The 19534-nt window shown below is 41.0% G+C and overlaps 1 protein-coding gene across 9 annotated transcripts in view; it reads right to left on the bottom strand.

Moving 5' to 3' along the window:
• The window catches only part of LOC127441420 (arf-GAP with SH3 domain, ANK repeat and PH domain-containing protein 1-like), a 103616-nt gene that overhangs the window by 68107 nt on the left and 15975 nt on the right, over window positions 1-19534 (bottom strand). For 4 of the 9 annotated variants that reach the window (XM_051698826.1, XM_051698825.1, XM_051698823.1 and 1 more), the window contains exon 4: window positions 15641-15706. The exons of 3 other annotated variants lie outside the window; for them this stretch is intronic. In XM_051698826.1, coding sequence (XP_051554786.1) covers window positions 15641-15706 — 66 coding nt within the window. Of the gene's footprint in view, window positions 1-17; window positions 121-212; window positions 628-15640; window positions 15707-19534 lie in introns of those variants that run through there. 2 more of the 9 variants (XM_051698828.1, XM_051698827.1) reach the window with 2 other exon arrangements.

A 19534-nucleotide genomic window follows, 5' to 3' on the forward strand; every position in this document is an offset into this window, starting at 1 on the left:
AGATGTAATAAACTGACCTCACACAACTTCAGCAGATCCAGCATCCTGTGGAACGCTCATAAATCTTCTTCTGAAGCACGTATTCTAACAGTCTCTCCTCAACAATTCCCCATCACTTTTCTAATGATAAAAGACAAATATAAATAAAACTTCTATTATATACCATCTGCAAATATGCAGATATCTCGTTTAAACAGATGTAATTCACGAACCTCACGAAAATCCAGCGTTTTCTTCCCGTCGAGCACTAATCTTCTACTGAAGCGCGTATTCTATCAGCCAGAATCAAAACTTCAGGATCAGGACAAGTTCCTCTGATTCACAAATCATGACGGTCAGTCTGTTACAATCCAAGCAGGCGATCCAGGCCATTTAAACTGTCAGGAGATTGCTGCTCGTGCTGGATCCGCATGAGCACCTGAGTGCAACTTCAAGGTAAAAGCGCTTCACGTGTGCTATATGTACATGTCTTATTCACTATGAACTGTATGTGCAATTGGTTTGATTCTGTATTTTTTGAGAAAATGCGATTGCTAACGTGAACATGCCATCCATGGTTGCTGGACTACTGTGTGTACTGTTATTTCCTTCTTTCTAATATATTAACAATTTCTTCATGAGCAAATTCATTATTAAAATTTAATGACAAAACAGAAATCAGAAGAAACTGTTATCTAACATTTAAAATACAATATCATTTTTTTAGATTCTTTTTTACACAGTTAACGTTTAGTGTGAAATTGAATAAACAAACTGTATATATATTAGGCAGGTGGTTTTAATGTTGTGGCTGATTGGTGTAGTGCTAAATAAGAGTTGATTAATTTTTTATCAATTTTATGTTTATGTTATTTACTATATTAAATTGTGTGATATACAGTATCAGCATTGTATCTGCCTATCGGCCACGCTGCTTTCTGGATATCGGCATCGGCCATTAAAAAACCCATATGGGTCGATCACTAATATTTACATAGCTATTTCCCATACACCGACAGTTTATCGGCTGCCGAGCTCCAAAAAAAAAAAAAAAAAAAAGAATAATGCACAATATTCCAAGTTTTCTGAAGAAATTCATGTTTACTGCTCAATTATTCTTTTTGTGTTCTAACAAGTCAATGACAACATAACTTTCATTTTTGGGTGAACTATGCCCTCAAATTATCCTTTAATTCCACAAATGCAAGGTGATGACTTACTAAAGATAGAGATTGACACTTTAGGAAGTTTTCACTTCTGTTGAAGATATGTATCCACTTATTCTGTAAAAATAAATTAGGGAAGCTGACTTCAGATGTATGACCAAGAGTGTAATGCTATTACACAACTATTTACAACAATCTAACTGCATCTTCAAATGGCTTTATAAACTATTAGGTGAGACCACAGTAAAATTAACAGAACAGCAGATAAGAGCACTGCAGAGACGGTAAGACTTAAAGAGTCTCGAAAGCTAAGCATGTGACTCACCAGGGGGCCAAAATCTTCATTATGATATGGATAATCTCTTGACCTTATGGGTTTGAATCACCTAACATCCTCATTGAGCCACTTTTATCCTTAAAAATAGCTCAATTTAACATTATAGCCTAATCTGGCTTGACATGTTCTGTTTGATGTGTTTTCGTCAACCCAACACCATCTAGATCCTGAAGGGAGGATATCAAAAATGAAGTGTTGCACTACAGCTTTATTATACACAAAAAGTTAACTGCCCTTTTAAGAGCACATGCTAAAATACACTCGTTTGCACAAATATGACACCCCAAAAGACAAAATAAAAGGCATTTGTTTTAGTGACTGGCTAGGCTGCAGTAACACGCTAAAACTTGTCTACACACCATACTCACGATGAACCTTGACTCTTTGGTGACCCACTCTATACCGATGCCTATCACTGAGCCTTTGGCTCTATTCCTGGAGAGCTCAATTCACAGCAGGGCTCAAAAGTAACACTCGGCAAATGCCAAATGCGAGTAAAAATTGGTTACACATCACTGGCTGGTAATTTTACAAAGAACTGCAACATTATACTTGGTTTAAATCAGACTGTAAAAATGATAGTCTTATCTTACAAGTCTTCTAAATAAACATCTGTTGCAACTCATGCTCCTTCTAGTGACTTTTACCTCAGAGGTAAATTTACCAGAATTGTATACGTTTATATTATAATACTATAACACCATTAGTTTATAAGTCATAAGTTTATATAGGATGCCTATTTTTTTACTTTTTTACAGAGCGACGGAGCTCATATATGCGAGTGATACACTGACCTATATGCTGTTTAACCCTCCAATTGTGTTCGAGTCATTTTTGACCCCGGGAGTGGTAAATAATAATTTTTAAATACCACAAAGTTTTCAGTATGGAAACCAAACTTTGTGACTTTGTCAAGACTATCAAAATACATATAATATTTTTTTTTCCAGATTTGTAAATAAAATTGTTCAGGAGATGTAACCATTTAAAATTAATTGTTACATCAATTGCGTTCACAGGTCAATTTTGACCCGGGCATCAACTGTGGCTTTATGATATTATGAAGTAGTTTTTTTTTATTTTATTTTTTGTACATGAATTTTGTACTATGAATTAAATTTTTTCTTTTAAACACTTCACTTACATTTTTCTCTCCTACTGGGACTGCATCTTATTTACAAACACACACACTTACAGTACACACACACAGTGATACACAAACACACACATTCCTGTACAAAACAGATATAACAAACATAACGTCTCAGTTACTGTCGTAACCTCCATTCCCTGATGGAGGGAATGAGACGTTGTGTCCATGTAGTGACACTAGGGGTCGACCTTGGGAGCCCCAAACACCTCTGATCTTTGAGAAAAGGCCAATGGGAATTGGCAAGTGGAATTTGCATCCCACTCCCCTGGACATACAGGTATAAAAGGAGCTGGCTTGCAACCACTCATTCAGGTTTTGTGCTGAGGAGCCGAGACAAGGTCCCGGCCATTTCAGCAGGTAGTTCAGTGTTGTGGCAGGAGGGACACAACGTCTCGTTCCCTCCATCAGGTAACGGAGGTTACGACAGTAACCGAGACGCTGTGACACTAGGGATCCCTATACAAAACGCCACGACTAACTGAACTGTGTTACGTGGACTGGTGGTGCGAGACAGGCAGACCTCTGCGTGCCTCGCAGCCAGCGCACCCGGCCGTCACGTAACCTCCCCCAATGTTCTTACAGGCATCAAACAGTCCCCTGCACCTCGGGGACAAGTCGACTGCCCAAAATTAGGCACCGGCTGACCCAGCTGCGGCCTGCTTTCTTTTTTCTCCCCAAAAGGAATGAAATCGTTCAGCTGGAGGCTATATAGGGTCCATTCGTCGGGGGGTGTCCCTCCCAAGGTGAGGACACCGCAGTGACCACACCCCACCCGGAGGGGGGGAGGCATTTGAGTGGAAATACGTCACATGGACTTAACGAATCTTGTCGGAACCATCTCATGTGGAGAAGTCCCGTGGTAGGTCCTACCCGAGAGGGGAGGAGTTCTACAAACACAGTGACCGGGGGCAGAGAGACCTCTGCCCAAGGAAGATGCAGTTTACCAACAGGGAAACTCTTTTTGTGGAAGATACATCACACTGGGTCATGTATAGGCAACTAGCGCATGTGGAGCACCTACCCCAGTACAGGGCCTAGTTAGCACACGTGCTGGGCCGGCAGCGAGTTTCTCCGTAAACCCGTCTGCCACAGGGCTAAGGAGGTAGGACATCCAGGGTCTACGACTTCGTGCACACGACTGGGGGTAAAAAGCGCACGTCTTCACCTCAGGGGAGGGGAAAGGCGCTATGGGCAAGCGGTACACCCAGCCAGCTCTCCCGGAACTTACCTGTTCATACCTGACAACACACGGGATGAGACCGGCTCAACCCGGAGATTATAGAATCGCGCAAAGGTGTTGGGTGTTGCCCAGCCCGCTGCTCTGCAGATGTCTGCTAAAGAGGCGCCATTGGTCAGAGCCCAGGAGGCCGCGACACTCCTAGTAGAGTGGGCTCGTAGCTCCAAGGGGGGCGGCACGTCCTGGGCGTGATATGCCATAGCAATGGCGTCAATGACCCAGTGGGCAATCCTCTGTTTGGAGACAGCGCTCCCTTTCCGCTGTCCTCCAAAGCAGACAAAGAGCCGCTTGGAGCTACTAAAGCTCTGCGTGCGATCCAAATAGATGCGCAAAGCACGCACTGGACACAGCAACGCCAAGGCTGGGTCTGCCTCCTCCTGGGGCAGCGCTTGCAGGTTCACCACCTGATCCCTAAATGGGGTTGTGGGAACCTTGGGCACATAGCCTGGTCGGGGTCTCAGGATTACGTGAGAGTCACCCGGACCGAACTCCAGGCTTGTTTCGCTGACAGAGAAGGCCTGCAGGTCCCCTACCCTCTTGATGGAGGTGAGCGCCATCAGGAGGGCAGTCTTCAAAGAGAGTGCCTTTAGCTCAGCTGACTCTAGGGGCTCAAATGGAGCTCCCCGTAGGCCCCGAAGGACCACGGAATGGTCCTACGAAGGGATGAGATGCGATCTGGAGGGGGGGGTTAACCTCCTAGCACCTCTCAGAAACCTGATGATCAAGTCAAGCTTTCCTAAATATTTACCGTCTTCTGCATCGTGATGTGCCGATATAGCGGCTACATACACCTTCAAGGTGGAGGGGGACAGCCGCCTCTCCAGCCTCTCCTGCAGGAAGCAAAGCACTGATCCGACTGCGCATCTCTGGAGGTCTTCGTGTCGGGAAGAACACCACTTAGCGAATAGACGCCACTTCAGGGCACACAGGCGCCCCGGAGAGGGAGCCCTGGCCTGAGTGATTGTGTCTACCACTGCAGGTGGTAGGCCAATTAGGTCTTCCGCGTCCCGTCCAAGGGCCAGACATGGAGGTTCCAGAGGTCTGTTCGTGGGTGCCAGATGGTGCCCCGTCCCTGAGAAAGAAGGTCCTTCCTCAGGTGAATTCAAATGTCGCGAGAAGCGTGAGGTCTGAGAACCAAGTCTGGGTGGGCCAGTAAGGTGCTACTAGGATGACCTGCTCCTTGTCCTCCCTGACCTTGCACAACGTCTGTGCAAGTAGGCTCACTGGGGGGAAGGCATACTTGCGTAGCACCGGAGGCCAGCTGTGTGCCAGCGCCTATGTGCCGAGGGGAGCCTTGGTCAGGGCATACCAGAGCGGGCAGTGGGAGGATTCCTGGGAAGCAAACAGGTCCACCTGTGCTTGACCGAATCAACTCCAAATCAGCTGGACCACCTGGGGGTGGAGTCTCCACTCTCCCCTGAGTGTGACCTGCCGCGACAGCGCATCCACTGTGCTGTTGAGGTTGCCTGGGATGTGAGTGGCTCGCAACGACTTGAGTCACTGCTGACTCCAGAGGAGGAGACAGCGGGCGAGTTGCAACATGCGACGAGAGCGCACACCGCCTTGGCGGTTGATGTACCCTACCGTTGCCGTGTTGTCTGTCCAGACCAACATGTGCTTGCCCTGGATCAATGGCAAAAGCCTCCGCAGGGCAAGCAATACTGCCAGCAACTCAAGGCAGTTGATGTGCCAACGCAGTCGCGGACCAGTCCAAGGACTGGCAGTTGCGCACCCGTGGGCACAAGTGCACCGCAACGGCCTTATCCACCTGGGGAATCGCCGAATATCCCTTGGCCACCCCACCGTCGAGAGTAGTGAGAGCGGAGGAGCCCGCGGACCAGGTCCAGGCAGTAAAAGGTGCCTGCCATGACTGCGTGAGCTCATCATGCTCCTCCAGGAAGAAAGGTACCGGGGCAGGGCGTGGCAGTGAGCAGCGCTCTGGGCCCAGGAACCAATCGTCGAGCCACGAGGGTTAAGGGGGGAGTGGAGGATTCCACTCCAGCCCGATGCTCGCAGCTGCCCGGGCAAGCATGGCCGCCAGTTCTGCGTCAGCCTGCGACTGGGCTACCGCACCCGAGGGTGGGAGCCCAGCCCAGTCCTCCACGCCAGACTGGGCGAACCCGCTCTCCGATGCTGCTATCGATAACTCATCCTCTTTGTGAGCTCGAATGAGATCGCAAACTCACCCTGGGAAACCCCCCACGGTCTCATCCCAGAAACCGTCCGGGGCACACGAGCGTGCTGGGGAATGGGAGGTCCGTGGGGGGTTTCCCAGCGGAGAAGCTCCCATTGAGGTCCCCAAATCGCCCCCAGTGCTAACCGTCTCTGCCTCATACCCGTAGGTAGAAGGACCGAGGCAGGGAGCCGCTGGGATGGCTTTCCCTCTGACGAAGGAAAGCCGCGACCGCAACATTGCCATGGTCATGTTCTCGCAATGAGGACACGAACCATCCACGAAAGATGTCTCCACGTGGGAAGCACCCAAACACGTGAGACAGTGATCGTAGCCGTCAGAAGTGGAGAGATAGCGACCGCAACCAGGAATAATACACAAACAAAAGGGCATCTTGAAAAAGACGCTTTCATAAGTGCCACTCTTTTAGTAGAAAATATACTCTTTATGAGGAAAGAAAATATACTCTTTTAGCCAAGGGGTGTTCTCTGCACAACGCCGGTGCAAGAGGGGGAGAAACCCCTGTAATGCGCCGTAAATACAACAGCTTTCACTGGATAGAGGTGAATGGATCGGCAGAGTAATTCAGCTCGCTGAACACAACCGCTCGGCTCTGAAGAAAAAATCTGAGTGAGTGGTTGCAAGCCAGCTCCTTTTATACCTGTATGTCCGGGGGAGTGGGATGCAAATAACACTCGCCAATTCCCACTGGCCTTTTCTCAAAGATCAGAGGTGTTTGGGGCTCCCAAGGGCGACCCGTAGTGTCACTACATCAACACAACGTCGAGTGAGTGACAGAAGGGGAACAAATAAACTATAGCAAAGGAACTACTGCCTAAAAGGGGTGTGGCAATAGCAAAAGTTAATGCACAAATTAGTCTAAATAGGGCTTGAAAGAGGAAACTGTCCATATTTTACTCTGCAGACTTATCTGATGATGAACCAGCTTGCAGCATATACTCACGCATTAACATTAGGCAGTTCAAGCAAGTAAACAGAATATATTTTGGTTAAAAGCATAGTAAAGAAGTATTCGTATTGTATACATCAGTTGTGCAATTGTCTGAAGTCGTTTTGTTAAAAAAAAAGAACAAGTTAGTTTTATAAACTTTGATCACTTGAAGTTGTATTGAGCAGTTATGAGTAATAAGAAATGCATTCAAATTACTAGTAATTCTCACATTAGATGTTCACATAAATTTTATATAATCTTATATTCAAATAAAATTGCATTTATTTGTTGATAAATAACACGTCTTCACATGTATCACACTGGTTTGGCTGTAGTTAATGCATATTTTTGTAATTATTATTGAATTATTTCTAAAATCAAAAAGGATATTACATAAAAAAATGATGTTTGTCAGTAAACATGTCAAAAATATAAATATTTACATGTATGAACAGTTAAGTTATTAATGACTAACAATATGGTTTTACATGAAAACCATCGGGTTATGAATCAGCTATAAGCTTAAATCGGGTCAAAATTTACCGGCTAATGCAAAAGGTGTATGCAGAACGCAAGAGGAGGATAAATACACAAAGAAAAACACCTATAACCTCAATTTAATAAAGAGAAACATATATCTTTTGATAAAAAATAATGCTAAATACAATTTCATGGTCACAAAGAAATATTTATGGCTGGTAAAGTTTCTCAGTTTAATAGAATTTAGAAAATTCAAGTGAGGCAGGTGAGGCAAATAGTTAATTTTGGACCATTTTTCTCAGTAATTCAAATCTATATCTAAATGTAAAGCACCTATTATACTTTCTGACTACTGACAACAATTCAAAACTGGTCAAATAATTTGCTTTTACTGGGGCAAGAAAGAGCAAAAAATAAACAAAAGATATTACTAACTCTAGTGCACCACTCATTGGGTCAAATCTTGACGCTCTGTCCCTCAGAAAACAGGTAAAGATGTTGGTTGAAAAACTGCTGCAATACACACTTTGTACTGCCATTCTGAGCAACCACAATCTATAAGATTCACACCTAGAACAAGAAGATCTATATTGGACCTTATCAAGAGAGCCAATCAAGAATCAAGACTAACTTATGCCTGCCAAGCGAGAAAAGAGAACACTCTCCACAGCCTGCCAAAAGGTCTTTTACTAGAAAACTTTTCCAAGACCTGAACAGACTGCCATGTGCACATTTAGGTCAGGAGATACCTGCACCAGCTATCACCCACAAGAAACATGAACCCTTTTAGGAATTACTTCTCTTCTGCCAAGCCAAAGCAAGCAGCTGCACTGGTGGTGTGGGGAGGCTGGAGTGTACAGCACAAGGAAATGTGCTCAGGCCAAAGTTTCATGGAGTTTAACTGCAGACCAAGAGTGATTCAACATTATTCTGTCTGATTTTATTACAACAACTCTGGAAGAAAAGAATACAAATGAACAAGAAAATCTGAGAAAAGCAATGGGAAGCATTACATGAAGTCAACAGCCCAATCATTGACAAAGCCGCTGGACACCCACAGGCCTGACAAGAACTCCAGCATTGGCAGTGATTGAATCTGTGGCTCTAGATATGAAAAGAACTGGGCATTATGCGAATTATAGTTTGCTTGGTATATATCCATAGCAGCGGTCCCTCTCACACTCAACCAGAATGCTAGTTATGCCTTTCATTCTAAGGATTTCCGAGCCCTTAAAATGATCTGTCTAGGTCTGGTTCAAATTACACTGACACGCACACAAACACGCAGACACAGACCCACACTAGGGATGTCAATGAACAATCAATGTTCGATTATTCGTCGTTAAATATTTGATAGATACTGTAAGCTTATCAGTTCCACTTGCACAATGCATGTAACATCCTGTCAGCAACACAAAATAAAAACCCAGACACGCATCCTTCACTTCGTTTCCCTATAGATCAACTACATTGTAAATTACAACATGACAACAAGCACTGTTGATCCACTGGTCTCCCAGTATTATCCACACCGACAATCACTTCAGTTCTCGCCCAGAGAGCATGCAAATACATTAACCTAAAATCCCACTGTCACCAGCGTAGAGGTATATTATTAACTGTATACTGACAAAGCGTGTTATTATTTGACTTAATTTCAAATAAAAAATAAAAGGTCCAAAATATTCCAAGATCTACAAAGTGAAGTAGGGCTGCTCGATTATGGCAAAAATCATAATCACGATTATTTTGGTCAATACTGAGATCACGATTATTTAACACGATAACTCATTGACTTTGGAAACATCATGCATTTATTGAACTTTAAAAAAAAAAAACTGAAATGTAAACTGCACTGGGTAGGGGAGGAGGCTATTGTCATATGATAAATATTTTATGTTACAAATGATAGTCAAATAAAGGAAAGCCTCCATTGCCATCATTTACAGCAGGGGTGCTCACACTTCTATGTCATCATGTTATTGCAGCGAGATCTACCATGTACAATAAAGGCTTTACATTCTCACAATACCAAAATGTCAGTATTCGGTAGTGAAATTTGACAATTCTCAATACCAGCTTCGAAACCACAACAAATAATAACACTAACTAATTTGTTAATTATGGAAGAATGGTTTCAAGTTCTTAAATAATTATTCAAGACTAGTAAACAGTCAGTAATAAAATAACAATAAAAACGGCAATGAAATTGATTAAAAATAATAGGATAAAAATTCAGTGCTTTTTTAACAGCTTTAAAAGTTTTTAACAGCAGTAGGCTATCAAGTATTCAAGTAAACATTCAGAATGAAATACAACATAAAACTACTACTGGTCTTTACTCGATGATTATAACACATTAATACTTTTTAAAGCTATTAAAGTTACCCAGTCAAGAGCAGTGAGTGTTTTCTCATTTTCTTGTTCTGGTTGTTTAATTAATAGAATGACACACTAGACAGCAGCAGGTCTATTAGCTTACATTTATACTTACAAGCGCTGTTTAGGTTCACTTTAGACATCACTTTCTGTGTTAATATGAATACCTCACCAAGATGGGCATTTTGGCGGAATTTTCAAATGTATTTGACTGTTCAGGTGCGCATTACCGTGAGCATTTTTGGAACATGCATATGTTCGGCACACACACATACGCCACCTGCCAATCAAACAGGGCACAGCTGTTACTAGATCACTAGTGAATTATAAAATTACGTGCTCTGGATTACTTTCAACAGCAGAAAAATATTGTATTCACCATACTCCGATAAAAAAAAATTTCTTCTGCAGTATAGCTCCTAAAGTAAATGTATGTTGTTTTAAAGGCGTTTTAGATATTATTTTGGAAAACAAGGCAAAAAAGACTAATCAAAAACGTATTTTGTTCCAGTGTATAATGGGCTAAGACTACACTCTCTCGCCTTAATGTTCACAATGATCCATCTTTAACTCACAAAAAACAAACTATCTCTACCCAGGCCCCCTAAATAATGCTTTTATTAAAGAAAATGCGTCTTGTATTTTTTGAGTATCAACACTTACAGTTTATTAATGTTATTGCTAATGATTAATTGATTTTCAATCATTAAGATTCATGGTTGTCGATTAAGAAAATTTCTTACAATTTTCTACCCTAACACACAAAGAGCCAGGTGGAGATTCCTGTGAGATGCAGAGGAAACATACTGATCTCACAGTGAAATGTCTGATAGGAGATGGTGCTTGTCGGTGAGTCAGCTTAATGTAGTCGATCCTAGGATACTGGAACTCTCGGAAACAAAATGCCAACTTCCCGTGTGATCATGTTGCAGGAAACACTGTCCTTTTCTTCAAAACAAATATAAGCAGAAAACTCAATGAATCTGTCAGGTAGATGATGCAGTGTGTGACGTGCCTACATTCCACTCAGGTGCAGGATATCTACTTACATTTCTCCTTTTGCACTTAAACCACATGATTTGCAATTCTGGAAAAAGTTACATCAAAACTAGACCCTAGAATAAATAGAAGTTTTGCTGAGGGCCAGCACCAAAGTGAAGCTATCACAATTTAGACCATAGAATTGTTTATTTTTTTTATCTAATTGGTTGACACACATTCAATTAAAAAAAAAAAAAAAAATTGCTTAAATTTCAATAACTGCCCAGCTGTGAAGTAGTTCCATTGTTAATTGAATTACAGTTGCATATAACTTCACCACATTCTTTAAATACATAGTTTCGTAGTAGTAGTTTTGATACATTATTGGTTTCTTCCTAGAATATATTAGTTGACAAAACTAGTAATGGCAGCTGTTTCTAAACCAGATACTTAGGCCACATTTTTTTGTTTCATTCCATTACATCATACTTTGGAAAAACGATGATGTAAGGAAACAGAAAACATAGTTTTCAAAGAAAAAAAGCATTGAGTATTGTATTGAGATACCTGATATATTTCATTATGCAACATTGAATGAAATCAAGCAAGCCTAGCTAGAAGCGTTTGTGTAATATATTCTTGCATATAGTTTTTCGGGCCAAATTAACTCTGGACTGTTAAATTATTAAAACTTAATGTGGTGCAAAACCTGAGGTTTAACTACAAATTATCATATCCAATTATTCCTTACCTAGTCTTTACCTAATTATCTTTTATGTTGAAAAATAAATCATGCTTTTTCTGTGAATTCATGTAAATATCACATAACATTTGAGACCATGGGTCTTATTTTAAGAGCATTTTAAGAGCGTGAAGTGCAGTGCTATGCTTTAAGTCATACATGCAAAGTCAGTGGGGAATGGCCAAGAAGTTTTGGTATTTTCATTCAGGCATGCACTAAGTCTAGGAGCAAGTGGGTTTGGCAAAGTTGTGTGGGCAAAGCACTAATGGGCTGGGTCAAGTGCAATTTAATTTTGAGGTTCTTCTCCAGTTATCGCACCGTCTGAGTCCTATTATATAGTCCATTCCATGTCAAGCACTGGCAATATAAACAAAGACAGCATATTCATAAGAAGTAAAGTGTAAATGGACTGTATGCAATGAATTAGAAGAATAGAATATGGACATTCTTTTGTGCATTAACTCTGTCCTTGCTGAATGCCAGGCATATTTCTATGACAGTGACATCAGAATCAGAATCAGAATCAGCTTTATTGCAAGGAATTTGTCTTGGTGACAGGAGCATACAAAAACAGCAGCAAGACATAGATAATAATAAAAAATAAAAAATAGTTATCCACATACATACATACACACACACACACACACACATACAAACATACACACATACACATACGTTGTGCAATCTAATACAAATCTGTTATCTGTTATGTACAGTGCAAATACAAATCTGTTATGTACAGTGCAAATGTTTTTTGGTTGTTTTTTGTTGTTTTTTTCTCAGAGGAATGAAATGGCAGAAGAGGTTGGATGTGTTGGATAAAAAAAATTAAAAAAAAGACTAAACTGTGTATTGCACATAGTTATTGCTCAATGGGGCAATTTAACTGTTCATGAGATGGATAGCCTGAGGGAAAAAACTGTTCCTGTGCCTGAGGGTTCTGGTGCTTAGAGCTCTGAAGTGTCGGCCAGAAGGCAACAGTTCAAAAAGGTAATGGGCAGGGTGAATGGGGTCCAGAGTGATTTTTCCTGCCTTTTTCCTCACTCTGGAAGTGTATAGTTCTTGGGGGGGGGGGGGCAACCAATAATCCTCTCATTAGTCCGAATTGTCCTTTGTAGTCTTCTGATGTCTGATTTCGTAGCTGAACCAAACCAGACAGTTATTGAAGTGCAGAGGACAGACTCAATGACCGCTGATTAGAACTATATCAGCAGCACCTGTGGCAGGTTGACTGTGGCTGAGCTTCCTCAGCTGAGTCAATGTGGGTCTCCCACTTCAGGTCCTGTGAGACGGTAGTGCCCAGGAACCTGAATGACTCCACTGCTGCCACAGTGCTGTTTAGAGAGGTGAGTGGGGTCAGTGTTGGGGGGTTCCTCCTAAAGTCCACAATCATCTCCACCGTTTTGAGTGTGTTCAGCTAAAGGTAGTTTTGACTGCATCAGACAGCCAGCTGTTCAACCTCCTTTCTGTATGAAGACTCATCGTCATCTCGGATGAGGCCGATGACAGTGGTGTCGTCTGCAAACCTCAGGAGCTTGACAGAGGGGTCCTTGCGATGCAGTCATTGGTGTAGAGGGAGAAGAGTAGTGGGGAGAGCGCACATCCCTGGGGGGCACCAGTGCTGATTGTACAGGTGCTGGAAGTGAGTTTCCCCTGTCTCACAAGCTGCTGCCTGTCCGACAGAAAGCTGGTAATCCACTGACAGATAGACGTGGGAACAGAGAGTTGGTGTATGATTTATTCTGGAGTATAGCTGGGATGATGGGGTTGAAAGCCGAACTGAAGTCCACAAAAAAGGTCCTTGCATATGTCCCTGGTCTGTCCAGATGTTGCAGGATATGATGCAATCCCATGTTGACTGCATCATCAACAGACCTGTTTGCTCGATAAGCAAATTGAAGGGGATCTAGAAAGGGTCCATTGATGTTCTTCAGGTGGGCCAACACCAGTCTCTCAAATGATTTCATGACCACAGACATCAGGGCGACAGGTCTGTAGTCATTAAGTCCTGTGATTTTTGGTTTCTTTGGGACAGGAATAATGACTGAGCGTTTGAAGCAGCATGGGATTTCACACTGCTCCAGTGATCTATTGAAGATCTGTGTGAAGATGGGGGCCAGCTGGTTAGCACAGGATCGAAGACACGCTGGTGAGACGCCATCTGGGCCTGAAGCTTTCCTTGTCTTTTGTTTCCTCGTCTGTTGAACTTTAAATAAGTCCTAGTAGGAATGCACATATCCTCACAGAAACTGATATATGATGTAACAGTATCTGTGAGCTCGTCCAGGTCTGTGGCTGCAGCCTCTAAAACTCTCCAATCCGTGCAATCGAAGCAGGCTTGTAGTTCCCGCTCTGCTTCATTGGTCCATCTCTTTACAGTCCTTACTACTGGCTTGGTTGATTTTAATTTCTGCCTGTAGATTGGAAGAAGATGAACCAGACAGTGATCAGAGAGTCCCAAAGCTGCTCTAGGGACAGAGCGATATGCATCCTCTATTGGTATGTAGCAATGGTCCAGTATGTTCCTGTGTCTGGTGGGGCATGTAATGTGCTGTTTGTATTTGGGCAGTTCACGTGTGAGATTTGCTTTATTAAAATTTCCCAAGCTCCTTTTTTGGAAAATGTGGCTCAGGATTTGGATGTTGGCTCCATTAAAATTATAGAGAATTTAAGTATTATCAATCATATTGGCCAAGTGACACACAAATCATGGCTAGTATTAACAGTGATTGTATCGGCCTTCCAGGTTAGGCTGTGGATCGAGAGACCGGTTTTAGTTAGACTTTGTGCTGAAAACGTACGTGCTTTTGAAATGTCTTAGCACAATGACCTATTCTCAGGAAAACAGCAAATTGTATGTTATTATTTGTATATTGTTGAGTGTAATTATGTGTATAACAGATGTTTAAATTGTGTTGTGTTAATTTGATTTGATGTTATTGTAAATTGGTATATGTCTCATCACTGTCACGACTGCTATGTTGATCGGAACTGCACCCAAGAATTTCACACACCATTGCACTTGTGTATATGGCTGTGTGACAATAAAGTGATTTGATTTGATTTGAATTGCCCTTTGCGCCGCTTCATTAACATACAATACACCCACAGTTTCCAAACATACACGTACAAATAGCGCAAACACTCCCATCTGCTCTTGCACTTTGAACTGGCATGAAAATTTCGCTTAGAATTAGCATTGATAAGCAAAAATTGGTGAAGCCGTAGCAGCACATGGTTGTTGCGCAAAGGACTGGTCGATAAAATGATATTGATATTTATCAGGGAAAAAAACAGTTTTCGATATCGATGATCAACTTTTGAGTAATTTTCAATATTTAGCCAATGTTATACATTAGTAGGCTAGCAGATACCTAGCCCTGCAGTCATGGAAACCAGCAATGAGACCCGGCTAATAAGATATCATTGTATACCAAACAAGACAGCACTGGCAATTCAATATACAGCTAATGACTGAACACAACAGCTCCCACATGCTGTTTATTTATGTACTGTTTAGTTTTTTCATGATCCATAGAACTGTCACGGTAAAGAAAGTGTTTCTTCTTCTTGTGATGTTTATTGGCTGTTGGCAATCCAGTTTATGGTGCATTACCGGCACCTACTGAGCTGGTGTGTGGAGTGTCACAAGAAAGTCTTTCCCTGAAGTCAAACGTCCGTTGAAGACAACGAAATTGGTGAAATGAAATTTCATCGAAAAGAGGTCCCACACCTTATGTAGGATTAAATATCAAACAGAATATACTTTAAAGGTAGCTTACCCTCTGGAGTTTACTTGTAATCAAACAAGTTATGTTTACATGCATTTTTGAGTTCTAACAAAAAGTTCTTCCCCATTAATGGTATGAAATGTATATCCTGATAAATATCGTTATGAAAAGAAATATCATGATAATATTTTTGGCCATATCGCCTAGCCCTAGTTGCATCTAACACTGTGCTTAGCGTGGCCATGAAAATAGAGACCCATAGGTTTGTTCAATGGAAAGCTTTAACAATTACATTTTAGGAACAGAAAGTCTCAGCCAGCAGGAAAATACTTTTTTCTGTTGTCCTCCAGTTTGACCGTCATCCTTCCAACTGTACACTGTCCTGCAAATGTCATCCTAAGATTGGGGCGAAGAGAAGATACAACATAAATTACAAAGGAAATATTTTCCAGAGGAATTTGCTACCCATAAAAATCAGCTTTTTCTCATTTACAGTCTTTTCCAAAAAGCTAGAATTCCAGACTGGACTGGAAACAACTGCAATGAAGGCTTTCTCTTTGCAGTGATAATAAGGTTGAATCAATGAGGATGATAAATCTGACTAAATTTCTAGCAAATTCTGAGACAAATGTATGTATTTTAAACCCAAAGAATACACAGTAAAGTGTCACTTCACAACCAAATCTGTGAGGACATCATAATACCTCAAGCTCTCCCACAAAGTTAATCCAAAAACACCTGAGCTCATATACAGCAAAAACTAAACTATATACTATAAACTATATAGCGAAAACTAAATCATCTTCAACAGTGCTGTCTAAACATATTTTTAGTGTTAGTGGTTCCAGCTAGAGAAGGAAAGCCTGTTAAGAAATTGGTGCTGGTCAGCCCAAAAGGCTGGTGAAAAAGACAAGTCGTCCGTGTCTAGGAGTACGTCTGGTGACCTCACCACAAGGACACTTGACAATGCGCACTGTTTCACCCTCAGCCACTGCATGTGCTTGTATAACCATCCAGCTGAGCTCAACTTTGACAACTCTCAAATGACAGACACACAGCACAATCACACATCAGAAGAGCCTGAGCCAAGAGCCGCAGCACTATTTTTCTGCTGACTAATACTAAGCAGACCCTATTCAGTTATCACAGCCCGCTTAAGAGACTGCTACTTCTGACTGATAATGACACAACCGTCAGTCAAACGCACACATCCGAGCATCCTAGCAAGCAAAGCACAATGGTTAATAGTTATTTTTCATTTAAAATCGATGCCCCTAAAAATACATTGAGGCATTTTGCACAAATCAAGTCTCTGAAGAAATCAAAACTAGAGTTTTATGTCTTTTAGTCTTTATATCTTTTAGCTTTGAGACCATCTATAAGCTAGTGTACTCCTAAGAGCTAATAATTAACTTTTGTATTTTAGAAGGTAGAGTCTTTCTCCTCCAGAAGAACAGACCAAAAATATTGATGATTTTTGTCCCTCCCCTAAAACTAGCTGAATCTAACTAGCAATAACAAGTACCAAAACATCAGGTGTGTCTCAATCAGCTCCCTATTTCAGTAATCAGGGCACTGATCAGGGAGTCTGCCATTTCTAGGGCTGTCTCAATTGCAAAATCGTTCCAGGGCACTGAAACATTTTGAAACGAATAAATTCCCAGAATGCACCGTCAAAACCAGGGAGCATCATTGCTCACTATGTTCCCTCACCGGAAACTTCATCATGTCTTCTGAAGTCATCTTAAGTCATTACAAGACGAGCGCAAGTGTGAATATACAGTATGATGCCAAAGCCTTATTTTCTCTTTAAAGAAAATTATCTGTTATGATGAATGGTTAACAATCTTTTAAATACAGTATTGAAGTTGACTGAAAAATGTAAAAAATATACTTGGTATATTTATTTCTTCATTTGTCTTTCATAATAACACTGTACGTTTTAATATCTACAACAAAAATGCACGATAGTGTCATTTATACAGCGAAGTTGCTGATTATTAACAGCTGCATCTGAATGCATGAGCTTGTTATCATGTCGCAGGTGATTGAGTCATAAGTGTCCCAATGTTCAGTGGATTAAAGAAATAGTTCACCCAAAAAGGAAAATTCTCTCATCATTTACTCACCCTTATGCCATCCCAGATGTGTATGACTGTCTTTCATCTGCTGAACTCGAAGATTTTTGAGTTCATGCTCTTTTGGTCCATACAATGCAAGTGAATGTGTGCCAGAATTTTTAAGCTCCAAAATGCACATAAGTCAGCATAAAAGTAATCCATAAGACACCAGTGGTTAAATCTTCAGAAGCTATATGTTAGGAGTGAGTGAGAAAAAGATCACTTTTACATTCTTCTTCTTGTGTTTTTGGTGATTCACATTATTCATGCATATCGCCCCCTACTGGACAGGGTGAAGAATTTCAAGCAAACATTTACATAAATATTGATCTGTTTCTCACCAACACCTATCATATCACTTCTGAAAATATGGATTAAAACACTGGTGTCATATGGATTACTTTTATGATACCTTTATGTGCTTTCTGGAGCGGCAAAACATTGATACCCATTCACTTGCATTGTATGGACCTACAGAGCTGAGATATTCTTCTAAAAATCATAATTTGTGTTCTGCAGAAGAAAGTCAGTCATACACATCTGGGATATATTCGATATATTCCACCTAAACTTGTTGTTTCAATAGGACAGAAGCAAGCACAGGAAAAGAAATCTGGCCATTTGGTGGGACAATGGTGTGTAATGTATATAAAGTAAAAGGTATAATGTACAGCCATTCATTATCACTAAATACCCAGACAGGGTGATCTAGACCCCATTATTAAGCTTACTTATTACATGGCTACCTACCAAATAAACAAATAAATGGACATGATATACTGATTTGAGTTTAAGTCACTTTATTATGTAAAAAGAAAGATACCTCTGAGTGATATATATGTATTGCCTGGGACAACGGTCAATTATACAGATTAGGTAATTATACAAAATTATTTGAAATCATAATTCTCTGATTGACAATCAGAAAAAAGTATTTCAGGGAGCTCTGTAATAACTTGATACAACTTCTTTGATATACAACTTGCCAATTAAGATGCTGTAATATAGAAACCCCAATTGTCTTTCAATAATAATCCCCCGTTGAACTCCTTAACAGTATTTCATCACCTGTCAGGTTTGAATAGTGTGACCTCGCTTTTAATTGATTTGAATAAGTTATTTTTCCCTGTAATTTCAAGGATGGATTTTAATTAAAATATGACTCTTAGGATAATTACATTGTTTTGGAAAAAAAGAAGTAGGTTTTACAGCTCAGTCCCCTCCCTGCTAAATGGAAACAAAATGCTTTGAAAAATGAAAATCTGCTCAGCACGAAATAGATCTAATGCACCAGGAATTTCGAAGCAACCAAATGTGGCGCAAATCCTCTGATTTCCCATCTGGCCACAAATCAATGGCTGGAGATCAGGTCTGCCATAAAATAGGTCACTAGAGCGATTTATCGTTGTTTCCATGACTACTGTGCAGAGGCCATCCCGCATGAATGAATATACAGAAAATAAACTTACATGACACTAAAAAATAAATCAGGTTTGGCATCTGTGTGCTAATTTTAAATAAATTACAAAGAAACCCCTGAAAGAAATTACTGAAAACAGTTTTAGGTAGTGAAGTGGAACGAAATCATTCTGTTTTTAACATAAATTCAGCCCAAAGAACCAGAATTCCACAGCTAAAAACATTCTACTCTGAAATAGTGTTCTTACAGCAAACAAGCACTTAAAACGCCCATTTCAACAGGTTTTTGTCCAGATTTGTCAACTGTTCCCTGACATAAAATGCATGAATCCAGCCTATAGTTGCAGTTTTGCTGCAGTGCGGAATATTACTGTGTCTCTGTGCAAGGGATTTATTTTATGCCATGTAAATGAAGCACTAACTGCAGTATCAGTCACTGGGGAGTTCTCTCCAAAGCGCTCAGGGACATTTTGCTTCTTTTTTTTTTTTTGTCTTTTTTTTTTTTTTTAGAGAGAGGATTATCAGTTCTGGCAATATTCCTTCCTGCTGGGCTAAAACAGTGAATATCTAATGTTCTTCACTCTATTGTGCTTTTAAAAAATGGCACATTGTAAACAAGCAAGTTTTGAGGCAAGCCACTAAAAAGGGATGCTATCACTTCAGAATTGTCCACAAAAGATGTCTA

This window comes from Myxocyprinus asiaticus, chromosome 5 (assembly GCF_019703515.2).
Source record: "Myxocyprinus asiaticus isolate MX2 ecotype Aquarium Trade chromosome 5, UBuf_Myxa_2, whole genome shotgun sequence".
Lineage (NCBI taxonomy): Eukaryota > Metazoa > Chordata > Actinopteri > Cypriniformes > Catostomidae > Myxocyprinus > Myxocyprinus asiaticus.